The 27,311-nt window shown below is 36.8% G+C and overlaps 1 protein-coding gene across 5 annotated transcripts in view; it reads right to left on the reverse strand.

Annotated features, from left to right (window-relative positions):
- Positions 1 to 23,372, reverse strand: part of LOC110463222 — a 50,442-nt gene extending 27,070 nt beyond the window's left edge. The window contains exons 1-2 of one of the 5 annotated variants that reach the window (XM_021517634.1): positions 23,275 to 23,372; positions 22,879 to 23,032 (exon numbers count right to left, since the gene is read on the reverse strand). In XM_021517634.1, coding sequence (XP_021373309.1) covers positions 22,879 to 22,902 — 24 coding nt within the window. In that variant the 5' untranslated portion in view covers positions 22,903 to 23,032; positions 23,275 to 23,372. Of the gene's footprint in view, positions 1 to 779; positions 1,480 to 3,814; positions 3,921 to 11,714; positions 11,986 to 22,466; positions 22,628 to 22,878; positions 23,033 to 23,274 lie in introns of those variants that run through there. The other 4 variants (XM_021517638.1, XM_021517637.1, XM_021517639.1 and 1 more) reach the window with 4 other exon arrangements.
- Positions 23,373 to 27,311: the final 3,939 nt, after the last annotated feature.

Raw genomic sequence — 27,311 nt, forward strand, 5'->3', positions numbered from 1 at the left:
AGCCTAGTAAAGACTTAATGACTCTTTGATTTTTGTCTAGTACAAATATAGTCTGTGTTATTTTGTTTGGTGTCATTACAGTGCCTTTGTGATTAGGCCTAGTAAACACTTAACGACTCTTTGATTTTGTCAATATATATTTCCTGTGTGATTTTGTCCGGTGTTGAAATTGAATGTTTGATATTTTCGAGTATAGATACTGCGCGTGTGGTTTTAAATGGTATAGATGTACTGCCTGATCTAGTACTATTCCAATATAAATGCAATTTCTGGGTGATTTTATTTCTGGTTTAGATAATGCCTTTGATTTTGTCTAATTATGATATAGTTACTGTGTTACTTTGTCTAGTAAAGACACTTTTAAGTACATTTAAGTACATTTTAAACCACCAAGTATCAAGTTTAGACATGTTCTGCTCTGTTGTCAGTGATAATGTCACAAAACGAGAAGAAGTTTACCCTTACAACAAGAAAACAGAAGAAAAGAACACAAACATCATGATATTTCAAGATTTTTAAAAACACAATGATAAACAAATAGACTTAAACGGAAAGTCTTGTCGTAGTTTTATCTACATAGAAATGTATTCATTAAGCTAACGCTATCGTAATATCTTTACATTTATCTTGTTTTCTAATCACCAATTGAATTATTTTTATTTAAAGACAGAAATATTAACTGCTGATAGAATAGCAGTATTGTCATTACTGAAAACGGATATAAACATTGCTAAAAGTCGTCTGCTTAGTTTATCCCCTTCCTGTTACGTTTTACTCACCTTATGCTTACGTACTCCAACAGTGTTCTGCTTACGTAAAGCAAACTGAATTAAAGAATGTGCTGTATCGCGAAAAATAAACCAGGTGATGAAAACGACGACAGCCTTTAGGGGAAGGTTGCTTTGTGATTTGATCAACAGCCATACCTTCCCCAAAACCGAAAACTCGTAGAAATCAAACATGGCTACGAAATAAATGAATTCTCCAAATTGCCAAATTTCAAGATCTCATAAAACCAGGAATGCTGAACTTGATAGTATTTCGTAAGGCATGCGTTGACAGGTAAACATGGGCTGTATGTTGCAGTATTCGCCTCCACATATCCTATATCCGGGACGCCCTATCTCACATGATACATAATGCTTATTGGCATGTTTATGTCACTGGCACTCGTACACACTGCACATATATTTGCACAGGTAGAAATTGTCAGGTAAACCATCACGTTGCTTGATAAGTACGTCCTCGTAAAGCGCGACCTAGGGGGCTTGAAACCGGCAAAATATTAAAATCCGTCATACACATTAAGGTATATTTTTAGAGTTCAATCAGCGCCGATATATCCAGCCGCTATTGATCGTGTAATCCGAGTATTGTAATCACTTAAACAGACAAATACGTTGGTGCAATTTGGAACATAACATTCAACAAAACGTTAGACAGACACGATGTATTTTTTCAACAGAGCTATTAATCAGTTTAACGTTTGTTACCAAAAGGCTGACTTGCTATGTATGTATGTGTGGGCGTACGTATTAAATTGAATTTAGGCGTCATAGGTGTTGACCGCTTAAACCTGTATTACAGGCACAAGTAAGACGACATACACCAATAAATAAAACTTGTAAGACACTTATGGATAGCGTGTTGGATAAACTAGCAACCGCTTTTGTGCAGAAACCGATCACACACTGATTGTTACCAAAAACAACTTTATTTTAATACTCCACTGAACCGTATCAATGAAAGAGATTTTATCAAAAGGCGTATAATACACTTAATCAGAATGTTCACACTGTTTATAGTTGAAATGTTGGGCTTCAGTAAGCCGGTTTTAGGATTGGTTAGCTATAAAATTCTAGTTCTGAATTCAACAAACTTTCACTGCAAAACATTCCATTTCGTGAGAAAATAATGTAATTTTCGCCAAAAAAAGGCCATTTAAGCAGTATTGCATTTGTACAGTCTCACGACCCCGCCTTTGGTGCTACAGTACAATCAGGCCGGCAATGTATTGGTGTGAATTAACGTTGGGTTACCAATTGGTTAATTACATCACATCCAAGCACACTAGTCGCGCAGCTACACGTGGTACACAAACACCCGTCAATACTCTATCCATAGATCTTTACAAAGTAAATCTAAACTAACTGTCATCGTTGAGTTAGGTAAACTATAATGGAGGCAATCACTGTTACAAATTACCTTTGTTAATTACATGCATTCATAAGCAGCTTGAAAGGGACTCGTGTGTAAACAAACGCTTTTGGGAGCGAATTTTAAAAATGAGAAGAACATATCTGTGGGTATCCATGTCTTCTAATAGAAGAGCGTTATTTTCTTTTGTAAAACACAAGTCGTGATTGTGAGTTAAAGGCAAAAATAATTTGCTTGCTGTTCTTTATAAACGGACAACGGGACGCTTTAACTAGTGTTATATGAATGTGACCATCGAGCGTTGATGAGTGAGGTCATTTTTTATTAATCTAACTGTCAACAGCGCGGTTATATAATACTTCAACCACAGTGACGAGTGTAGGAGTATTTTGAAAGAGAGATCCAATAAGTATATTCGATTTAGAAGTGCATTCAAAACATTGGTAGATTCTTTTTAAATGTGCAGACTTTGCTTTTCTCCTTGAAAGAAATGTTCACATGCTCGGCGACAGAGGTAGCTACCTGCAGACAACAAATAAAACCTCGGTCGTGTTTACTCGCATTTCATACTTGGATTGGAGACTATACCTGTATATTACACTGTAAAGGGATGGTAATTTGTGAAAGGTTTTATCATTGAGGTAATTTAATCTCACAAAAACACGGCTTCCCTGATATCGTATTACATATTATCCTGTCTGTAACCTGAAATAATGGCCGGTTAACACACGACCCTGGTGAAACATTAACACAGACAGTCTCATATCTCACAGAATATGTCCCAAAGTATTTACATTATATCTGTAGTGTAGCACACTGTAGCAAATCTCATAGAAAATAAAGTGTTCATTTTAGCATACTGTAGCAAATCTCGTAAAAAAGTAAGGTTTCATGGTCTATACATTATAGCACACTGTGGCATATCTCATAGAAAACAAGTAAAGTGTTCGTTATAGCACACTGTAGCAAATCTCATAGAAAACAAGTTAAGTGTTCATTATAGCACACTGTAGCAAATCTCATGGAAAACAAGTAAAGTGTTCGTTATAGCACAGTGTAGTAAAGATCATAGAAAACTAGTAAAGTCCCAAGGTCTCAACATTATATCTGCATTGTAGCACACCGTAGAAAAACTCACAGAAAACAAGTCAAGTGTTCATTACAGCACACTGTAGCAAATCTCATAAAAAATAAGTGTTCATTATAGCACACTGTAGAAAATCTCATAGAAAACAACTGAAGTGTTCATTAAAGCGCACTGTAGTAAATCTCATAGAAAACTAGTAAAGTGTTCGTTATAGCACACCGTACCAAAACATCATTTAATAAGGTACCATGTCAACAATACAATGACGTCGGGTAAACAATGCATTTAGCTTGTAACGTCAACATTGTATTACGAATCTGACGGGGTGAACTGGATAAGAGAACAAGAAGCATACTCCCTTGAGGTGAGGAAGGTGAATCTCAACTCTCGGGGAATGATTCTGAAGTTGCCAAACATTTAAAACCCCTCCTATCCCTTTTTCCAGTTCCTTGGTAATCAAACCGTTGATGCGTTTCAATTTTGCATAAAGCCGCTTAGCTGTTCTAAAGAAGTAGTCTTTAAAAAGCATCTATAATGATTTGAACCCGGAGTTCGCATTGCCCGTCTTACCTTTGTGTAAATCCGCTTACAGAATTCGGTTAAAGCTAAAGTATGACGCAGTATGATTTGTCGGATCCTACAATCCTAGCTCCACTGGTCATATCGGGACTACTGATCAAATAATAAGTCACACGATTGCCAACTTGTTTGCCAAAAGATCCTCTCATCAAATCATCGGAACTATCAAATATCTTAACCGCCAATAAACACGATTTGAATACGAAATGCAGATTGATGTGCAATTTCTATACGTTACGTAACGAAACTGGATATAAATTTAACCACAAAACAGATTAGACCGGCTCGGTGAGGGAGTCTGTAAACATTGCGTACCGTATGAAAATTTCACTTTAGTTTTTTGTAATTCATTATTACTACTTTATAAATACGTTTTCTCTGTGATCTTCACATCAGTAATATTTGTTTACAAACGTTGCTGTGATTTACGTTCTATACCTTGTCCAAGTAAATAAATCAATTACGATGCATTGCAAACAAGTCATAAACATGTCTACCGGACGTGTCAAAAGGTCAGGACTACTTACAATGACATAGAAATTGTCTCTAAATAATGGAAGGCGTAGGCATTTTTACTAAAATGCATTAAAATACTTTTCAACAGAACAGTTTAAAATCATTTTGGGATTACCATCGCTCACTTGTTATTCCCTTCACGTCATTCTACCAATGCAGTGCAGACGGAATGCAGGGCTATTTTTCTGTTGGGTAACAATACAATTCCTAAAAAATATTCATTTGTTTTACTGACGAAATATTACCCCTAATCTGAAGTAGGCTTATTGAGATGTAGTCGTAAAACACAGAAATATAGGTTGATACCAATTAACACAATTACTGAAATACCAAATCCTTGATATATATCAAGGAATCGAAGTCTAAAATGTTATAAAAATTTACGAGTTATACGTACTTTCGGTTGAGCAATACGCGCTGAAATGTCTTTACTATCTCTTTTTCTGCCATAATACGCTGTGTTATTCCACTCTCAGATCATTGTATGAACATGCAGACTGTTGAATAAATATGAGTGATACACCACACGTGGTATATGACCTTCCGTAGTTTTGATTGGTCGATAAGATAACTTTGACCGGACGAATTTTTTCACGCGCTTTGTGCCGCGTGCTGTATTGTTTACGTTGTCTGCTGTAAACATCCGGCAAATGTTGGTGACTTTTGTGAGGTTATGAGATGGGAAAAGGTTTTTATAATGCAATACCAAAAGAAGATGATGCTTAAAGATTTGATCGCTAGTTTCAGGCAACATTGCTACAGACGCTCGATATCGTTTCGACGCCATATCGTCGCGTGTCCAGGTCGTGAAACCCAGAGACGTAATATACCGATATATGTCGTTGTGAAACACACAGTGTCGGAAAATATTTCGTTCTCTCCATGTCCAGTTATCAATATTTGGAGGGCCTGTTTATGGCGGAACTCTCACTATAAACGTCAACCATAGAACGTCACGAAGAAACGTCCCAGCTAGGCCTATGGTTTTGGACATTGACAGCGATTAGTGCGTCATCATCACTTGGCGGGAGGCAGACTTCGTTCGATATGCTTACGCGCATATAGTCCGTGGTTAATTTTTATTTATTAATGCAATAATGCATACTCTCAATATTTAAAGTCTCTCATCTATTTTATTTTTTCACATTAATTTTAAAAATTATCAAATTTGTAAAATAAAAAGTCATTTTTGAATATTAATAAGTGACCTTTTACATATGGGTCATATCACTACGCCAGCCTTGTTAACAAAATGTGTGTATGCTATTCAAATCAGTCCAGGTGTTTCCAACTGAGATTGTGGTAGAAACAGATCACACGACTCGTGATTGTTGAATATGGAATTTATTTCACTCGAGTTAGTTAATTTTCAAAAGTTACAGAAAGACACTCGCTAAAGCTCGTGTCTTTTGTAACTTTTGAAAATTAACTAACTCGAGTGAAATAAATACCACTCGTTGTGTAACCTCTATTTATCACATAATCGGCCTGTTATCCAGTGAATTCGCCCGTGTAATATTTTTACATATATGTCACTAGTGTAATATACCCTGGAGCGTTTTTCATTGGCTGTACCAGTCAGAAATCGATTGTGACGTCATAATATGGACAATGACGTGACGTCATATATTGTAGGTGAAGGGCGCAACAAAATGGCTGTCTCCGTTTGATTAAGCCCTCTACATTTTGGCTTTAAAACGTGTCAAAATATAACCTTTCGGAGTTATGAGATAAAAAGTATCTTAAGTTTGTTTTCATTTCATATGAGATTTTGTTCTGTATATTGCTGCAAAATAGGATTCTGGAATAAGAAATATCCATCATATGCAAATTAAGGCAAACTTCCTTTTTAAATATTGTATACAAAGTAAGTATGCTGTCTGACATTAACTTTTGTTAGCGAGGTTGGTGACCCCAATAACGTGCACTACTAATCTTTCTATGTACAATATTCACACACAATGCTTACTCGTGTGGGATTTGGGCGACCATATTCGTACACGATACATTTAGACTATTTACGGTCGGTTTGACCGGTGAGTTTGTCAAATACACCGTGAGGTCTTGAATATTTGGTAAATAAATCAAGGGTTTACTAATGTACTGATGAATCACAGTGGATATTACATAGTGTCTATTTACATTGGCTTTATCATAATGGCAGCCATGCGAGGTACTTTATGTATATCAATTTCAGAGCTGAACACTCCAATGAGTCTCGTATAACGACGATTACTGCTAGCTTGACCTAGCACGTGTCAATGTGTCGCTTGAACGTACCCATATATACAGATAGTTTGATATTTGGCATATGGTCTTCCAGTTATAATGTTTTATGCTTGTTGTTTGGGGAAAGTATGATACACATCATTGCCATCCATATAACGGAAGTGACGAAACGTTTCTACATTTATCAAAACAGGACAGTCACACTTGCTAATACATACATACTATGTTAATTGTACATATTTTACGAGCATTGTTGACATATTTAACCAGTCTAAAATGCCGGAGGTCACACAGTCCTAACATTGTCTTTACGTCAGTAGATTGTATAACGCTCGGAGCTGATCATCAGTTGTCTGTACTGTACAGAATGTTTCTGATCATTGAACTTGATATCGTATTAGCTCACTCTATTTTTTCAACACATCTGTCTACCCTGTTAAGAAACGAAGCAATTGGAAATAATGGAACATGCCCATCGTGGAATTTTTTTAAATTGTATTTCTTTACACTGAAAGATAACATCATGGGAATCAACATTACACTACACAAAAGGATGGGGGACAATTAAAGGACCAGAATGAAACCCTAAATAAATAAATATATGGTGTGCTTATTGCAACCGTAATAGTCAGTTATAGATTATGACACGCATGTGTTTATAGATTTACATAAGACTGCTTCGTGTCATGTTCGTGTCTTTGTGCTTCAAACATATTCCAATGTATGTACTGCAAACATGATCCAATATATTTTCTGCAAACATGTTTCAATATATGTACTGCAAACATGTTCAAATATATGTACTGCAAACATGATCCAATATGTTCTGCAAACATGTTCCAATATATGTACTGCAAACATGATCCAAACTATATATTCAATTACGTATTGACACATCCATCTACAATTTATGCACTTTATAAATAAATGTATATTGACTGTTATTGTTAGACATCAATTTCGACTGATGTGACAAAAGAGAAAGTAATGGTTGCAAAATCTATATAAATCGTTATCTATTGGGACAAACTGATCGTCTGTAGTGATCTCGTTTTTATTGTTTATATGCACATACCATGCAGATGCAATTGAAACAGAAAGCCCACAATCTTAGTTTGGTAACATTTGACAAGATAAACATGGCTATTCTGGAGCTCTTCTTACAAATAACGCGTTAGTTACGTACAGTATTGTAACGTGATGTCCGCAGACCGAGAGAGTCAGACATTCTTTAAACATGGTCTTATCATAACGTGCATCGCTCTTTACTATGGTGACACAAACGTGAAGAGCTGCGGTATCTGATCGAGTGTCAGAGCGGACAGCTCGTGTCTACAGGGGCGGCCATTGTCAGACGTCGTTCTCTGTCTGGTCATATCACTGAATTCGTTCTTCTGCTCAAGTTCTGACTTTTGTCAAAAAATTAAATCGCATTGTATTCTACTTCAATGGTGGTAAATTCATATCAGTATTTCAACAAAAGGTTATTTTTCATGAGAACATTAAAATTAAAAAACAATAATTATAAGTGTTGCCCTGCAGGTCGGGAATTGAGAAAAGAATATAACTGCTGTTACATATGTTCCCACGTCATATCGTGAGAGGCAACTACAATGTGGGAACCCCTGCAGAATTGGGATATTACATGTGCGTCCAATACCTCGGGACACAAAAGTGACCAAAATAAAACTGCTGCACCCATTGTAACGTATATCTCTCTAATGTTTGCTTCCTAACGTCTTTCTTGGTTATACCTCTCTGAGTGTTGAACGTTCGTTGAAAGAGGGGAAGACAATGGAATCTGTTCTGAGGCATCCTCGATACTCCTGGGGTTACGCTCATTTTTTCGGAGAGCGAAGTGAGCATAACCCCTGGAGTATCGAAGAATTACGAGTAATCACAACAACTGGTTAACCCGTTGTCGGTATACTGTGATCGAGTGGAATACTATGCTAGGTGCTTTTGGCATGGTACAATATATTTCAGTGAAATAACACCAAAAATTTGGCATCAGATCCGCGCTTTCATAAGGAGTTCATATACACCAAGATACCCTACCTCCAGCACACATACAAACATACATTACACATACACCCATACACTCTTACACATATACAAACATACATTACACATACCCCCATACACTCATACACACATACAAACCCACATTACACATACACTCATACACACATACAAACATTTATTACCCATACACCCATACACTCTTACACATATACAAACATACATTGCACATACAAACCTACAATCATACACACATACAAAAATACATTACACAAACACCCATACACTCATACACACATACATACATACATTACACATACACCCATACACTCATACACACATACAAACATACATTACATTCACTCATACACACATAAACACATATATTACACATACACCCATACACTCATACACACCTACAAAAATACATTACACATACACCCATACACTCTTACACATATACAAACATACATTGCACATACAAACCTACAATCATACACACATACAAACATACATTACATTCACTCATACACCCATACAAACATATATTACACATACACCCATACCCTCATACACACATACAAACATATATTACACATTCACTCATACACACATACAAACATATATTAAACATACACCAATACCCTCATACACACATACAAACATATATTAAACATACACCAATACCCTCATACACACATACAAACATATATTAAACATACACCAATACCCTCATACACACATACAAACATAAATTACACATACACCAATACACTCATACTCACATACAACCATATATTACACATACACCAATACACTCATACTCACATACAACCATATATTACACATACACCAATACACTCATACTCACATACAACCATATATTACACATACACCAATACACTCATACTCACATACAACCATATATTACACATACACCAATACACTCATACTCACATACAACCATATATTACACATACACCAATACACTCATACCCACATACAAACATACATTACACATACCCCCATACACTCATACACACATACAAAAAAACATTACACATACACCCATACACTCATAAACACATACATACATACATTACACATACACCCATACACTCATACACACATACAAAAAAACATTACACATACACCCATACACTCATAAACACATACATACATACATTACACATACCCCCATACACTCATACACACATACAAACATACATTCCATTCACTCATACACACATAAAAACATATATTACACATACACCCATACCCTCATACACACATACAAACATATATTACACATTCACTCATACACACATACAAACATATATTACCCATACACCCATATACTCATACACACATACAACCATACATTACACATACACCAATACACTCATACACACATACCAACATATATTACACATACACCAATACACTCATACACACATACAAACATATATTACACACATGGAGGCACGTCATTAAATGACCTTAGCTGCTGATTGGATGTTAAACCCTATAAAACCTAACCTAATCAAACAAAAATGAAATGAAATTTGTTTTAAACTAAGAGACAGAAACATATCACATGTATGAATATGACGTAGTTGCACGTGACCCACAAATCGTCATAGTCAAATGTATCGGTTACCGCTTAAAAAGTTGCTTTCGATATGGACTATACACATAGTTAGTACCCTTGCTGCTGAAAGAGGGACTTATGTCCCCTTAGGTTTAGTTTTATAAACAAAACAATAAACGCTGACCACAGTTAAAATTGATTTCATACCAACAAACCAGGAAACGATCTGGTAATCGTAAAAAACACGGACCATTTTGTCAATTAAGGAGAAAATAATTATAGCCACATTTGTGACATTACATAAAGAACGGACAAGCTTAGATGTCAATGCCTTGTAAAGCTCAATATGGAAATCGTCGACGATATAAACCAACCTGTCGGAACATCAAAGGCCTTAACTGTTTAATTAAAGTTATGTATACACCATACCTGTGAATTAACACACGAAGCATATGTTTATATATAGGTACAAAACAGGTATTGTATTGCCTGTTAATGATAAAGGCTTGACGTTCAGCCTTACTGAGTGGGTAAAATATATACTGCAGCCCAGGTATAAACACACAACAAAGATATAAACAGCCAGCATGTTATATATACCGTTATATATACCAATCCTTCCAGTTTACAAAAAATGACTTCACTTTTGCTTCAAATACCTGTGCGAAGGATAGAAAATGTCAATTCTGTCCAACCTTCAAGTTAGGGACTAGCGCATTAAGCGCTTCAAATTTACAACTACACGAAACATAATCCATTCGTTATTTGTAAGAACACGTAAAGAGATAGACTATTCATTAAACCAGAACGTCAACGCACGAGCGTACAATCTGAACTCAGCCTCCAGAAATAGGTACAGCGTAGATAGGTAACAGGTGGTCAAGAAGCAACAAATGCTTACAACAGACCGAGGATCAGGTAAATCAGATAAATCAGGACATCATGAACTTGAGAACCTTGTGCGAGACCAGGCGGTTGCTGCACAATGTCGTCGTCATAATGTATCTCGTCCTTTCATAAAGTAATATTTTTCTTTCTTATGTCAGATAGCAACAAAATATAACATTGTTTACTGTTATTATTTATACCATGGTTGTTCCTGAACCTGATTTTACAGATATCATTATAAATATCCTAGGTAATTTGCTCAATTCGTTCATACCCTTTCAATAAGCGCCAATTTGTAATCGGTTTGTATTTACATTGCAGTAGACGTGTGGTGTAAATTGCATTTGAATGCGACAGTCGATACTGTTTATGACCTCGTCATTACTGTGTCTATATATGTATATTTTGTTAGTCTGTGTAACTTGTTAATATTATAACATTTAAATAAATCAGCAACTCTTTGGGAATTTAAAAACAAATATCAGTATGCAATGAGTAATACTGATATAAACTAAGGTAGAACAAATTAGATGTCCCCTGTGCTGACACAAAAATACACAATGATGCGGTACATACACCCAACACGTGTATCAGTACATAAATACCTACGTTGTAAGTGTATAAACACGTGTACCAAACACCTACCTTATATTGAGTACTTCCAGTCCTCTTTTAAAAAACTAGTGCCCAGGTTTATGCTCTAAATGGGTAGCCAAAAATGTGCCGACACACAAGTTAAAATTCCGGCTGTAATGTAATCGTCCCCTTGCCTTCTAAATACGACACGTAATCCCTGTCTCCGGGTGGCGGGCGTGTAACCGAATTATGTTCTTCTGTATGTTTGACATGCACAGGTATCGTCCTTTAGAACAGCTACACATGTACGCGTGTATTTACTGAGGCAGGTGCGTCGTCTTTAGAGCTCGACTATTCTGGAGGCAAATGGTTGGATTCTTTTTTAAATCTACGGTAAATACTTTTAAATTTCGATACAAATAAATGACCAAATGGTGTTTGCACAATAAGAACAAGTGATTCATTGGGTAGGTTGAATTGGGAACAATTTTAGGTGGTGTCAAACCTACAAAGTGTAATGTTCAATTTCTAAATTACATGGTACACTGCTGTATTTCTAAACTTTAAGTATGAACTTCATTTATTTTACTACAATAATGAAACCACTCTTGTTAGCCTGGATAGAAGCGTGCAGGAGGAAACCGGAGTACCCTGAGAAACCCTGACCACATACGTTTCATGTCTGATCAGGGTATCGAACCCCCGGCCGTCAGAGTGAAAGGCTAGTGTGCTATCCACTGAGCCAACCGACCACTTAACAGTATACTGTTGTATTTCGATCACTTAATGCATGTATGTGACTGACTCAAAAGGAGGCTTAGACCTGGGTAGGGGGGACAATAGTTTGAGTTTGTAGCCTAAGGGTAGATAACGTTACCCCATCTCCAGTACCCATTCCAATCAAGACTAAGATCCAAAAGGGGGGGGGGGGGGGGGGCAATGCCTCGCATCATATACATAACAATTTCCTGGGCCATATGGGGTACCCAGAATTTCCCACTTATAACGGAAGCTAATTTTATAACTCGTTTATTTTGCTGTCTTTTTAATCTGGAAAATTTACAATAATCAGTAATTAATAAAAACAGTTAATTAATTGAACTCCGTTACATTACCATTAAAAAACGTTCAAAACGTCTCGGTAATTTACCACAGTCACCTATATCCAGGATATCGATGTACGAGATACTATACAGGGTAAGTAACAATACCCCTGTGGCTTTTCTACTCTAGAAAATCTTAGTACACGACGACACATAACTCCGTGACATCCCTACACATAGTGTACTGTATGCGGGGAACAGTCATTATAATGGTTTTCTTTACGTAGGAATATGTCATGTGTATCTTATTCTGATGTTAATTTGTAAAAAATGAATTTAACCGAGTTTCTAATACGATGCAGGAGCCGTCCACTGTAGTCCTACCTAGCGGGATAAGTAAACGCCCACTGTAGTCCTACCTCGCGGGATAAGTAAACGCCAACTGTAGTCCTACCTAGCGGGATAAGTAAACGCCCACTGTTAACTACATTGTAGCATGGTTAAGTAACGCCCATTGTATCGCCACCTAACATCGTGAAGGAACCGGTCTATGTATCACTAAATAGTATAATAAAAGAACTGACCACCGACCTTTGACTAAAGTGGTTAAGAGAACGTCTAGTGTAACCATAACTAGGGTGGTTAAGTAACCGGCCACCGTATCACTAACTAGTGTGGTTAAGTAAACGGCCACTGTATCACTTACTAGCGTGGTTAAGTAACCGGTCACTGTATCACTAACTAGTGTGGTTAAGTAATCGGCCACTGTATCACTAACTAGTGTGGGTAAGTAAACGGCCACTGTATCACTTACTAGCGTGGTTAAGTAAACGGCCACTGTATCACTTACTAGCGTGGTTAAGTAACCGATCACTGTATCACTAACTAATGTGGTTTAGTAACCGGCCACAGTATCACTAGCTAGCGTGGTTAAATAACCGGCCACTGTATCACTAACTTGTGTTGTTAAGTAACCGGCCATCGTATTACTAACTAGCGTGGTTAAATAACCGGTCACTGTATCACTAACTACCGGGGTTAAGTAAACGGCCGCTGTATCACTTACTAGCGTGGTTAAGTAAACGGCCACTGTATCACTAACTAGCTTGGTTAAGTAAACGGCCACTGTATCACTAACTAGCGTGGTTAAGTAACCGGCCACCGTATTACTAACTAGCGTTGTTAAGTAACCGACTATCGTATCGCTAACTAGCGTGGTTAAGTAACCGACTACCGTATCACTAAGTATAGCATGGTTAACAGTCCCACAAATCCCTAAGCCACATGGTTTGAGGGATAAACTCTATACATTATATAATACATACCACACACCACAGCAGAATTACTGATTTACATTGATATACATCTCTTTTAGTAAACTAAATCCCTACACTATCGATACTGATAGGTTGTATCATAATAGCTATACATAGAAAAATAAAAAAGCTAACATGCAGATAAAAATTATTTAGGAAAGAGAGTTAAATGAACAAAAATGTTACCTTTTTTTTCGTTTTCACTATATGATTCGTTAACAAAAACGTACGCTGTATTTACTAAATAAGTATATTAAGATGACAATGCTTCAGTTATACTGTATAGGGTTCTGACCTTTCAGTGCTGGGTTTAACAGCTTATTCCGCTTGGTGTAATTTAAAGTGATAAAGACCGGTTATGAATATCTATATATCACAGATCAGCTGATATATAATTTCCTGTAATAGTTCGGAATCGTCAGATGTACGAGCATGTCCCCAACGGTCCCGGGGCGTCACACATAAATGGCGTCGCCATCTCTAAGGCATTCCGTTTTATGTAGAATTCCATTCAAACTATTGCAGTTTAAAGCCGGAATAAAAATATAATCATCATAAGACCATTACCTCAACAGCTGCCGCGTGGCCTATAGCATTTAGATAGCTTCTAAAATATCACTGTGATATGATGTACACGGACTTTCATCTATATTTCAAAACTTCATTTGTCCAATTTACGCAATACAGTATTTACAACATACACACAAATATGTGTGGAACACACAAAGAAAATAACGCTACAAACAGATATAAAACGGTTCACACAGAAATAGAATGATTTAATTAAACAGAGACACTGCGGTATTCTATAGAACAATACACAACAATAGAACAATACACAACAATAGAACGACACACAACAATAGAACGACACACAACAATAAAACAATAAACAACAATAGAACAATACACAACAATAAAACAATACACAACAATAGAACAATACACAACAATAGAACAATACCCAACAATAGAACAATACACAACAATAAAACAATACACAACAATACAACAATACACAACAATAAAACAATACGCAACAATACAACAATACATAACAATAGAACAATACACAACAATAAAACAATCCACAACAATACAACAATACATAACAATACAACAATACACACCAATAAAACAATACACAACAACAGAACAATACACAACAATAGAACAACACACAACAATAGAACGACACACAACAATAGAACGACACACAACAATAAAACAATAAACAACAATAGAACAATACACAACAATAGAACGACACACAACAATAGAACAACACACAACAATAGAACAATACACAACAATAGACTAATACACAGCAATAGAACAATACACAACAATAGAACAATACACAACAATAGAACAATACACAACAATAAAACAATACACTACAATAGAACAATACACAACAATAGAACAACACACAACAATAGGACGACACACAACAATAGAACGACACACAACAATAGAACAATACACAACAATAAAACAATACACAACAATAGAACGACACACAACAATAGAACGACACACAACAATAGAACAATACACAACAATAGAACGACACACAACAATATAACAATACACAACAATAGAACGACACACAAAAATAGAACAATACACAACAATAGAACAATACACACCAATAGAACGACACACAACAATAAAACAATACACAACAATAGAACAATACACAACAATAGAACAACACACAACAATAAGACGACACACAACAATAGGACGACACACAACAATAGAACAACACACAACAATAGAACAACACACAACAATAGAACAACACACAACAATAGGACGACACACAACAATAGGACGACACACAACAATAGAACGACACACGGAAAAGGAACGATTCATATGTTTTACTTTATCTTAAACAATGAGATCTATATAAACTTTCAATGATACGAAAAAACAAATACAGTTTCCATTTAATTTGAACTATTTAGAGAATTTGGCATACAAAATTTAACGAATATAACATATGCTAGAACCAGCACTATTCGATATAACAGGGACCTAAGAAAACTAGACCCTGTTTTGATTCTCTGTCTCTGATATACAATAGGCTGTAAGGATTATCTGTGATTCTATGTAAGAGTGATGTTCTTTGTCCATATAAGGAACTATATTATATGATTAAATCGCCATTTTATACCGCACTACCAAGGTGAAGGTAGCGACCTTTTATTATATTCGTGAATACATTAGATAACAACTAATCCTTGTCTCCCTCCTCGTAACTAGCGTTTGTGTGATTAATCAAACAGGGAGACGAGTGCTGTCGATGAGGAAATACGTGACCTACTCTAGTATAGTATTTGAAATACAACACCTCTAGTGTCCCGGTTACAGGTGAGAGAGCAAAAACTGGTTTCACTACACGTAATTGCTGTCCCCATACCTGTGAAGTGTTACTCCAGATTTCTTGTTTTTAAGATATCGAGATCTGATATGAGATTCTGTTTTTCATAGCATGTTAGCTTAACAGCAGGTGACACGTTTCCCCTTGATGTGTTCATGGAAAAAGTTGATGAAAAGCAAAGGTAAATTATTCAGTTCTCAATGATGACAAAGGGACTTTTTAGCTACGTGAAACAATACATTTTATTGACTGAAATATCAAGAAAAAAATATTTGAAGATTTCGATACTTTTCATTCACACGGCGTATAAAACATTGCATGTCCGACACGTGTCCAGGGCCAATACAGGAGCCCACTGTGCCTTTGAGTGACTAAACCATTATTACAATCTATGCAGGGATATATTACGAAGAGTAATCGAGCTGTTAAACGTTGGTTGTAAGTGTAAAATCAAGTGTAGGTCAGTTTGAAGCATCACAACTTCACAACACCGCATGATTCATTGGTGTTTGGGTAAAATAACACATGTACCTACTTATACAACTACAAGTGTTATAAGTAGCAATCACCAAAACCGTCGGCACTTTCTGTAAGCGTGAAAGTATTTTTTCGTTTTCGGAAAGTGCCGACGGTTCCCGATTGAGCAATTTTCACAACCCATAGAAATAATAAATAAAGTGTGATTTGTATATGTGATAGCAACACAATCTTCAGTCATCAGTGAAACAATATTAAACGGAAATTGGAGTGTGTTAACAACCAGAATGTCAATAGATATACAGCACGTGCTCCTTCACCTTGCTGTTTGTCATACAGCTTTAATAGAAATCTACATGTATGCCCATAACATGGAGGAATGGAGTTTGTATTTCTGCAAACAAGTTTCTTTACAACAGATACGTGTCTTCGATATTGCTTCGTGTGCATTTTGTTATGTACCATGCGGAACAAAACGCCTGCAACTACGAAACCATTCACATCCAAATATACCCATATATGTCTTTTGGTAAAGGGCGACAATGCTTTATGGGAAATATCATTTGATTTGTCAGAGTTTTTAGACAAGAATAGTTTACGGTATTTATTACTATAAGTTGATGGTATCAACAGCCCATCGGCCACAACGTAGAAAAATGACACTAAACGTAAATAAAATGTTGTAAAGAATATGGACGGAAGCATAAACATACCTAATGCTGCAATGTGTGGAGCAGGTTAATTTCGGTTTCTTCCATGTCCCGCAGACAAATCCCAATTACAGCACACTTCTCTCCTCCTAAGTGTACAGACCTAGAAGTTCTGGGTAATGTAGGGGGACGTTTAAAAGTTTGTGGTTTAGTGAATTTGTATGAGGCATTGTTTGGCAGTGAAAGCCATTTAGCGGGGTCTTTATAACGAGTTTACGGTAATTACTCTCACTAATGGGAATATTACGACCGTGGGATAGCTACGGTAGACGATACGGTAGATTGTCCGAAGGAAACCTTACACCTGTGGGACACAGGTATACAACCTGCAGATAGACATCAACAGGTATAGCCCAACAGGTGTATCGTTTGAGCAGTTTATGGACAGGGTACAATATAAAATAACTAAGGGTAAATTAGAGGACGATGGATTTATAGCAAGGAAAATACTAAAACCAGCAATATTTCGGGGTATACTTTTGTGTACATTGCTGTCGAAAAAGCTGATTACAGGTAAAAATTGGAAACGCCCAAAGATATCCTTACTGTTTCACATGTTGGTGTGAGTGTGTGCGCGCAGGTAAGTTATCAAGACTTTGGAGAGGGAAACACAAAAATGGTTCAATAAAGGAGATTAACATACCATCTAACGGACAGGACTTAGATTAGGCTTGGTTGTGCAATCGATATATATCCCTGTGTTTCTTTATACTATTTACGTAAAAAGTGGTCCAGTTTATATCACTAATGACGTCATCAAACCCCTGGTCTTTTGTATCCTACAGTGAAACCTTGAAAAATGAAGGGAGCCAAGAATGAAGCCAAGAATGAAGTCGTTCCATCTTATTTCATCTTTCGTTCATTATTTTATACAAAGGCATATAATTGCTTTCAATAGTGACACTAATCCCTAGATTACCAGAATTCATATCTCCTTGATGTATGGTCCAATTCAGATTCCCTCCAAACATCTTCCGAAATATTGGTAGATCGCCAGTTTCTTTTCAAAATACTAAATCACGTTTTTAAAAGTCAGGTAACCTTCCAAGTTTTCGGAATGTGAAGTTTTTTTAAAGTACTAGATGCTCGGCTGCCGTTCTAGGTTGTCTTTTAGAGTAAGATATAAAGTAAACAAACGGTAAAATGTCATTCAGTAAGAATGTATCACTGTCTTTCGTTTCTTTCGGAATGGCAGATTACATCTAAGAATGCGGTTATATTTACGAATGCTATAGTTTGTATTTAGAACTGCTGTCTATGCTGTATCTAAGAAGGCTGTAGGTTGTATCAGGTAATGCTGTAGGTTGTATCAGGTAATGCTGTAGAATGTATCAGAAAATGCTCTAGGTTGTATCAGGTAATGCTGTAGGTTGTATCAGGTAATGCTGTAGGTTGTATCAGGGAATGCTGTAAGTTGTATCAGGCAATGCTGTAGGTTGTATCAGGTAATGCTGTAAGTTGTATCAGGTAATGCTGTAGGCTGTATCAGGGAATGCTGTTGGTTGTATCAGGCAATGCTGTAGGTTGTATCAGGGAATGCTGTAGGTTGTATCAGGAAATGCTGTAGGTTGTATCAGGTAATGCTCTAGGTTGTATCAGGGAATGCTGTAGGTTGTATCAGAGAATGCTGTAGGTTGTATCAGGGAATGCTCTAGGTTGTATCAGGGAATGCTGTAGGTTGTATCAGTGAATGCTGTAGGTTGTATCAGGGAATGCTGTTGGTTGTATCAGAGAATGCTGTAGGTTGTATCAGGTAATGCTGTATGTTGTATCAGGGAATGTTGTAGGTTGTATCAGGGAATGCTGTAGGTTGTATCAGTGAATGCTGTAGGTTGTATCAGGGAATGCTGTAGGTTGTATCAGGCAATGCTGTAGGTTGTATCAGGTAATGCTGTAGGTTGTATCAGGGAATGCTGTAGGTTGTATCAGGGAATGCTGTAGGTTGTATCAGGGAATGCCTAGGTTGTTTCAGGAATGCTGTAGGTTGTATTAGGAAATTCCTAGGTTGTATCCGGGAGTGCTGTAGGTTTTACATATTTAACTGTTGTATATAGGAAAGCTATATATACTATAGGTTGTATCAAGAAATAGATTGTTTCTAGGTATGATATACACCTCTGTTTCTAGGTATGGGATAGGTTGTTTCTATGTATGGTATAGGTTGTTTCTAGGTGTGTTATAGGTTGTATCTAGGTGTGATATAGGTTGTTTCTAGGTATGGTATAGGTTGTTTCTAGGTATGGTATAGGTTGTATCTAGTTATGGTATAGGTTGTTTCTAGGTATGTTATAGGTTGTATATAGGTATGGTATAGGTTGTATCTAGGTATGGTATAGGTTGTATCTAGGTATGGTATAGGTTGTATCTAGGTATGATATAGGTTGTTTCTAGGTATGGTATAGGTTGTTTCTAGGTATGTTATAGGTTGTATCTAGGTATGGTATAGGTTGTATCTAGGTATGCTATAGGTTGTTTCCAGGTATAATATAGGCTGTTTCTAGGTATGCTATAGGTTGTTTCTAGGTATGGCATAGGTTGTATCTAGGTATGGTATAGGTTGTTTCTAGGTATGGTATAGGTTGTTTCTAGGTGTGTTATAGGTTGTATCTTGGTATGGTAAAGGTTGTTTCTAGGTATGGTATATGTTGTTTCTATGTATGGTATAGGTTGTTTCTAGGTATGGTATAGGTTGTTTCTAGGTATGTTATAAGTTGTTTCCAAGTATGGTATAGGTTGTTTCTAGGTATGATATACACCTCTGTTTCTAGGTATGTTGTAGGTTGTTTCTAGGTATGGTAAAGGTTGTTTCTAGGTATGGTATAGGTTGCTTCTAGGTATGTTATAGGTTGTTTCTAGGTTGTATCTAGCTATGGTATAGGTTTATCTAGGTATGTTATATGTTGTTTCCAGGTATGGTATAGGTTGTATCTAGGTATGATATAGGTTGTTTCTAGGTATGGTATAGTTTGTTTCTAGGTGTGTTATAGGTTGTATCTTGGTATGGTAAAGGTTGTTTCTAGGTATGGTATAGGTTGCTTCTAGGTTGTATCTAGCTATGGTATAGGTTTATCTAGGTATGGTATAGGTTTATCTAGGTATGATATAGGTTTATCTAGGTATGGTATAGGTTTATCTAGGTATGGTATAGGTTTATCTAGGTACGGGTATAGGTTTATCTAGGTATGGTATAGGTTTATCTAGGTATGGTATAGGTTGTATCTAGCTATGGTATAGGTTGTTTCTAGGTATGGTATAGGTTGTATCTAGGTATGTTATAGGGTGTATTTAGGAATGTTAATGGTTGTATTTAGAAATTCTATAATGTTTATCTAGGTACGGGTCATCTAGGTAGCTTTACGTTGTATCTATGACTGCTATAAATTATCGTACAAGGACCTGATAATTTGTTGCAGCTATATATAAACCTTAACTAAAGGGTCCGGAGTAATTTTACAGGTATAAGGGGTATATCTGTAGCAAATGAGTTTGGGCCCTGAGGCTTATAGCACCAAAAATACAGGTGTGTATCTAGGTATGATAAATGACCGTCTCGGCCAGGACGATGTATACCTGTCATTTGGAACACTGTGACCCAACTGTAAGTTAGACATCGGTACAAATGACCAATTGTATAGCCGGTTACAAATCAGCGCCCTCCCATGGTCATCAGGTAAAATGACGTCACTCAGACTTTCGATTCAATTAATTAAGGCCCATGTGGCGATCTATATCTCCCTCACCCAGGGCGAAATCCACGGAGTGGCGGTTATCGCGGAATATACAGTTATGATAGAGAGAAATACTCTTCTCCAAAGCTATTTGACATGCTAACTATACTGGTATAGACAGCTGAAAATATTGTAAAGATGATCGGGCAATATGTTTCTTATCTTTACCAAGAACATGGTGTACTTGAATCACGTACTACCAGGAATGTTGCTCCGGACGGTAAATACAAGTATGGTTAGTTTGACGAACATATTATATGTTATATATACCAGCTATTATATTTTTCTCAAAATCAAATCTAATAAAAACGTTAACCGTATCCCTTGATACTAATTTCCAAACAGAGCACCAGATATATGTAAACATATAGTCTAAAGAAATGTCCATTAACATTGTGTTAAGTGTATCGAGCTTTGTAAAACAGACTTCCGCATGACCAAATAGAAAATAAATAAAACAAGTCCTGAGAGGGACATGGTACCAATCACTTACTGAAGGTGTCCTCTCTGTACAGCGTGTGTTCCTACGTATTACCCTGTCATGTGAAGGCGTGCGGAATCGACTACAACATCTATACTATACATAGCTACAGTTTCAAGTTTCTATTCAATTAACTTTTAAACCGGTTTATTATACAGAGGTATAGATTTAACAACATCAAATTAAGCACACGCGCACGGCGTGTATAGACTACACACGTTTGACGGTCGCGTGCGTGCACTGTCAACCGTGCAGGTATTATCAATTTATCTATTTACATGTTTGTGCATGGAAGTTTAAAATTGAACTAGAATGCTGTCGGCTCCTAAACATATGTAAATATACATATTACATAATATAATGAAACTTCGACCATAAATTATCCCTGTATATGTTATATAATTCATGTGTGTGGATTGAAAAAATGTGTATTCATATCATGTAAATTTAAGTCTAAATATGATACACAATGAGGCTTTTATGAATGAATATGAAATGTAATTATCAAAATTATTATAATAATATTTGTGTATTTAGGAATTTTGTTAGAGCGTCGTATGTTTAACCCATATGAAATAATGTTAAAAGTACAAATCCTTCAACACCGATCGGAAACTAAAACATGTTTTTAAGTTACCTGTTTCTTACATTTAGAGTATATGTATGCACCTTACCTGGTAATGCAGTTTAGCAATTCCACCGATACTTGCTAGGTGTATCCAATCGTAACACAGAAACGTATTTCCCGACCCAGCCAGCTTTTACGATAGTACGTACCCCACCTCCTGGTACCTGTACCACACCTGTGTTGCGGTGATTAGACACACTGATACACCTGGGTGATCACCACACCTGTGTGATGCTTTAATAGGCAAGTATAGCTTTAACGAATGTACTCAGGTAGGCTACAGGTAGACCTTTTACCACTGTATATATTTTTTTGTCTATAAACACACCTGTCAAATATAATCGTTACCTTATCAATCTTCTACAGTTAATGTGGCATTGCCTACACGTTCATCGGAATTTGTCATCAAGATGGTCACAAAATATCAATAAAGTTCTACACATATGGTATTTACGTACCTGAACGGACCAGCGTGACCACATAGTCCGGATCTCCTCTTGACCTGCAGTGGTCAGTAATGCTTGTGATTCAAGTCCGAATATCCTCCGGCCAGGTTACACTTGCGTCCGTACGTGTATTGTCATAAGCTGTGGATTTTCCCGCCCCTCTCACCTGTAGGGGATGATTTACAGGTAAATGAGAGACAAGAGAGATGTACACACTTAAATAGCATTACTTTATAGCCCGTCAGTGTAACACTATATAATGTTACCTTATCTTACCTTCACTCACAAAAATTGTCGAATTTGATACACATTATAATATCCGATTGTTTCAAAAGAAAGATGACCACGGAAAATTGAAGTTTTTCTGTAACGTAAGTCAGTATAAAACTAGTCAAGAGAGTAATTTACCTAACAAAGCAGTTTGTTAAGTCAGGTCCATGTCTGTTTCCTGATCACAGCCGCTCTATACACAGCCCTTGTTTCTATGTTGTAATTTCATCACCTACATACAATGTTTGTCAGATGCGGATGCCCTTACTTAACGGTTATATACTTCCTCCACAGAAAATGTCAAAATTCTAATTCATGACTCTCGCTAATACACTTGTAATATCGTCACGTTAGCTGTATGCTGTGGCCTACAATGTAGAAAATAATAGGAAAAGAACAGGCATATCTGACGAGACGTGTTCAAATTCAACCTGATTTGAAATATGTCGTGTTTTATTCACGGTGAATTTAAGAGTATATCAAGGGCAGAAACATCTATATATGGTGTTCAGTGGTACACGAAGCATCTATATACTTGGTCTGTATCCCATGAGTGGAGGAGTCCTGTCATAGATGCTGGATTCGAGACTCTAAAAAAAAAATTAAAAAAAATATAAGTTTGGAAAACATAGTGAATACACTATTTCACATATTATAACAACTCTTAAATTTTTGTCCTTACTTCCAAACTCATATTTCATATTTAAACATTTTATGTTTCATACTTAAAATAATCAACTTTGAAATTTCAAAATAACAACATACTTTATTATTTATATATATATATATATATACATCCATTGTTACCTTTAGGAGAGAACTAATATAGGCTATGCCTGTTGTTCAATCCTTTTTCTAAATGAAATAAAATTTATTGAAATGAAATCTATATACGATGTACAGTGGTTAAAGCGAGCTTTCTTTACTTATGGTAGAAAATTCTGTATTGTTCGGTTTTATTGGGTTTAACGTACTATTAACGGCTAAGGTCTACCAATCCCTACTTATCCCCTTTTATACTATCTCAAACAAGTCAGTAGGACCGTGTTCTCGTGTCCGAATGGTCATTTTTAAAATGAAATTGATCTTGAATTTTTAAACTGTATAATGTCTCATGACAAAACAAAAGGAAAAAATGTCAGTAGTTTAAACAGAGACGTATATTATTACATACGTCTCTGGTTTAAACAAGGATAACATTCACTTGATAGTATCATACCCTTCGTATGACTGTGTGAATGCTTCTAACTACAACCTTTGATAAGACTGTTCAGTGTGATTATACCGATCGATATAACATATATACTGTGTATTTTGCTTTTTAACGAATTTAGCAATTTCTGTTTGACTTTTGATGCAGTTGTGTACAGATTGCCGAAGGGAGAAACTACAACTGACAGTGATGGGTCAACAGGCTCGTCGAGTGTCGGACATACGAAACAAATTACAAACGGTACAGGAAACGACAGAATACTGGACCAGCCGGACGTTTGTGATTCGTAATGTGTTTAACAATCTGACAATTACACTTTAATAGGTGTACGGTTTGCCGCAAGTCTGGTCACCAATAAGTTGTAGAGGTACATATCCCTTATATCTCACACAAGGTAGTGAAATAGTATTTTAATTTTACATGGGTATGATGACGTCACAATTAAAAGACGAAGAGATGACGTCATGCTGCCGTGAAATTAACTTTGTTATGCAAGATAGAATATCACAACCTCGTGTAAAAAAAAATCAAAAGAGTTGCCTCCCCTGAGCCATTAAGAGGTGAAATCTGCCTACCTTTATTTACGTTCAATGCGACTTAGTCTTGTCAGATACTTCAATTTATTTTTCGAATAGTTTTGTTTTTGACATTAATTTTATCGTTCAGGATATTTTGTTCACGCTCAGTATCCTCACATGTTGCACTATATAATAGTTCAATAATTACCCCAAGGCACGTCCTCGGTATCCAGGGGTTACGCTCACTTTTTGCAGAGATCGAAAGTGACCTCTGGATATCGAGGATGCCCAAGGCACGAAAATACAAATTTTTTAACTGGACGTTTAAATGTCAAAGTTAGTTTCATTGGTTTGTATTGCATATTGATACACATTTATTAATATTTCTCCTGTTAGCCTATTCTCTTGTACTAGATTTATTCTGTAGATCTAAAGATGAATACTATAATGTATATCCATACGAGTGATATATATAATATTTAACGGGAAAACCATTACATTTTCTATGCATTACATTTTTGAAAAGTAACGAGTCATATATATTGCTGCATCAAGTGCGGTAATTTGTAGCATTATGTTTGACGCCAGATTCTAATGACGCCACGCTTACGTTTGACAACAAAGCAGAGTGCCATTTTGAATGGGTCACTCAACGCAACTCTGCCCATTGCTGCTATTATCTGGGGATAATTTAATCTTGCTTGTAACAAGCATTTTCATTGGCTTAAACATTTATGTTATCAGCCCATAACGTAAAAAAAACGTCGCCGTTTGTAACGTCGCTTTTGATTGGATGATACAGCTGCGAAATAATTTCTTAGAGAAAAGAGACCATCAATAAAAGTGGATTTCCACATGGATTGTGTAGATTAATTTATAAGGGTTGACTTGAATATATTTTTTATGTTATGGAGCTATAACACAAAAAAACCGGAGCGTACAAGCGTATACTGCCGTCGCTTCATGAACTTGAAACTAAAAATCTACGTAATGATTAGAAAGTAACGTTCTGATTGGATAATACAAAAATATGTACTAAAAGTGATATCTTCACATGTGAACATGAAACATTTCCTATATCTTCACTGCAGTTTTTATCAAGTGGATGATCTGTTCTGGGTGTATTGACAGACGAGGCTAGAACCTGTGTTTTGGGTGTATTGACAGACGAGTCTAGTGCCTGTGTTTTGGGTGTATTGACAGACGAGGCTAAAACCTGTTATGGGTGTATTGACAGACGAGACTAGTATCTGTGTTAAGGGTGTATTGACAGACGAGGCTAGTACCTGTGTTTTGGGTGTATTGACAGACGAGGATAGAACCTGTGTTTTGGGTGTATTGACAGACGAGGCTAGAACCTGTGTTATGTGTGTATTGACAGACGAGGCTAGTGCCTGTGTTATGGGTGTATTGACAGACGAGGCTAGTACCTGTGTTATGGGTGTATTGACAGACGAGACTAGTACCTGTGTTAAGGGTGTATTGACAGACGAGGCTAAAACCTGTTATGGGTGTATTGACAGACGAGACTAGTACCTGTGTTATGGGTGTATTGACAAACGAGGCTAGTGCCTGTGTTTTGGGTGTATTGACAGACGAGGATAGAACCTGTGTTTTGGGGGTATTGACAGACGAGGCTAGAACCTGTGTTTTGGGTGTATTGACAGACGAGGCTAGTACCTGTGTGTATTGACAGACGAGGCTAGTGCCTGTGTTATGGGTGTATTGTGGATGTATTGACAGTCGAGGCTAGAACCTGTGTTTTGGGTGTATTGACAGACGAGGCTAGTACCTGTGTGTATTGACAGACGAGGCTAGTGCCTGTGTTATGGGTTGACAGACGAGTCTAAAACCTGTTAGTGTTTTGGGTGCATTGACAAACGAGACTAGTACCTGTGTTTTGGGTGTATTGACAGACGAGGCTAGTGCCTGTGTTTTGGGTGTATTGATAGACGAGGATAGAACCTGTGTTTTGGGTGTATTCGCAGACGAGGCTAGTACCTGTACTATGTGTGTATTGACAGACGAGACTAGTACCTGTGTTTTGGGTGTATTGACAGACGAGTCTAAAACCTGTTATGGGTGTATTGACAGACGCGGCTAGAACCTGTGTTTTGGGTGTATTGACATACGAGGCTAGTGCCTGTGTTATGGGTGCATTGACAGACGAGGCTAGAACCTGTGTTTTGGGTGTATTGACATACGAGGCTAGTGCCTGTGTTATGGGTGCATTGACAGACGAGGATAGAACCTGTGTTTTGGGTGTATTGACAGACGAGGATAAACCCTGTTATGGGTGTATTGACAGACGAGGCTAGAACCTGTGTTTTGGGTGTATTGACAGACGAGGCTAGTGCCTGTGTTATGGGTGTATTGACAGACGAAACTACTACCTGTGTTATGGGTGTATTGACAGACGAGACTAGTACCTGTGTTTTGGGTGT

This window comes from Mizuhopecten yessoensis, unplaced genomic scaffold, assembly GCF_002113885.1.
Source record: "Mizuhopecten yessoensis strain PY_sf001 unplaced genomic scaffold, ASM211388v2 scaffold10879, whole genome shotgun sequence".
Taxonomy (NCBI): Eukaryota; Metazoa; Mollusca; class Bivalvia; order Pectinida; family Pectinidae; genus Mizuhopecten; species Mizuhopecten yessoensis.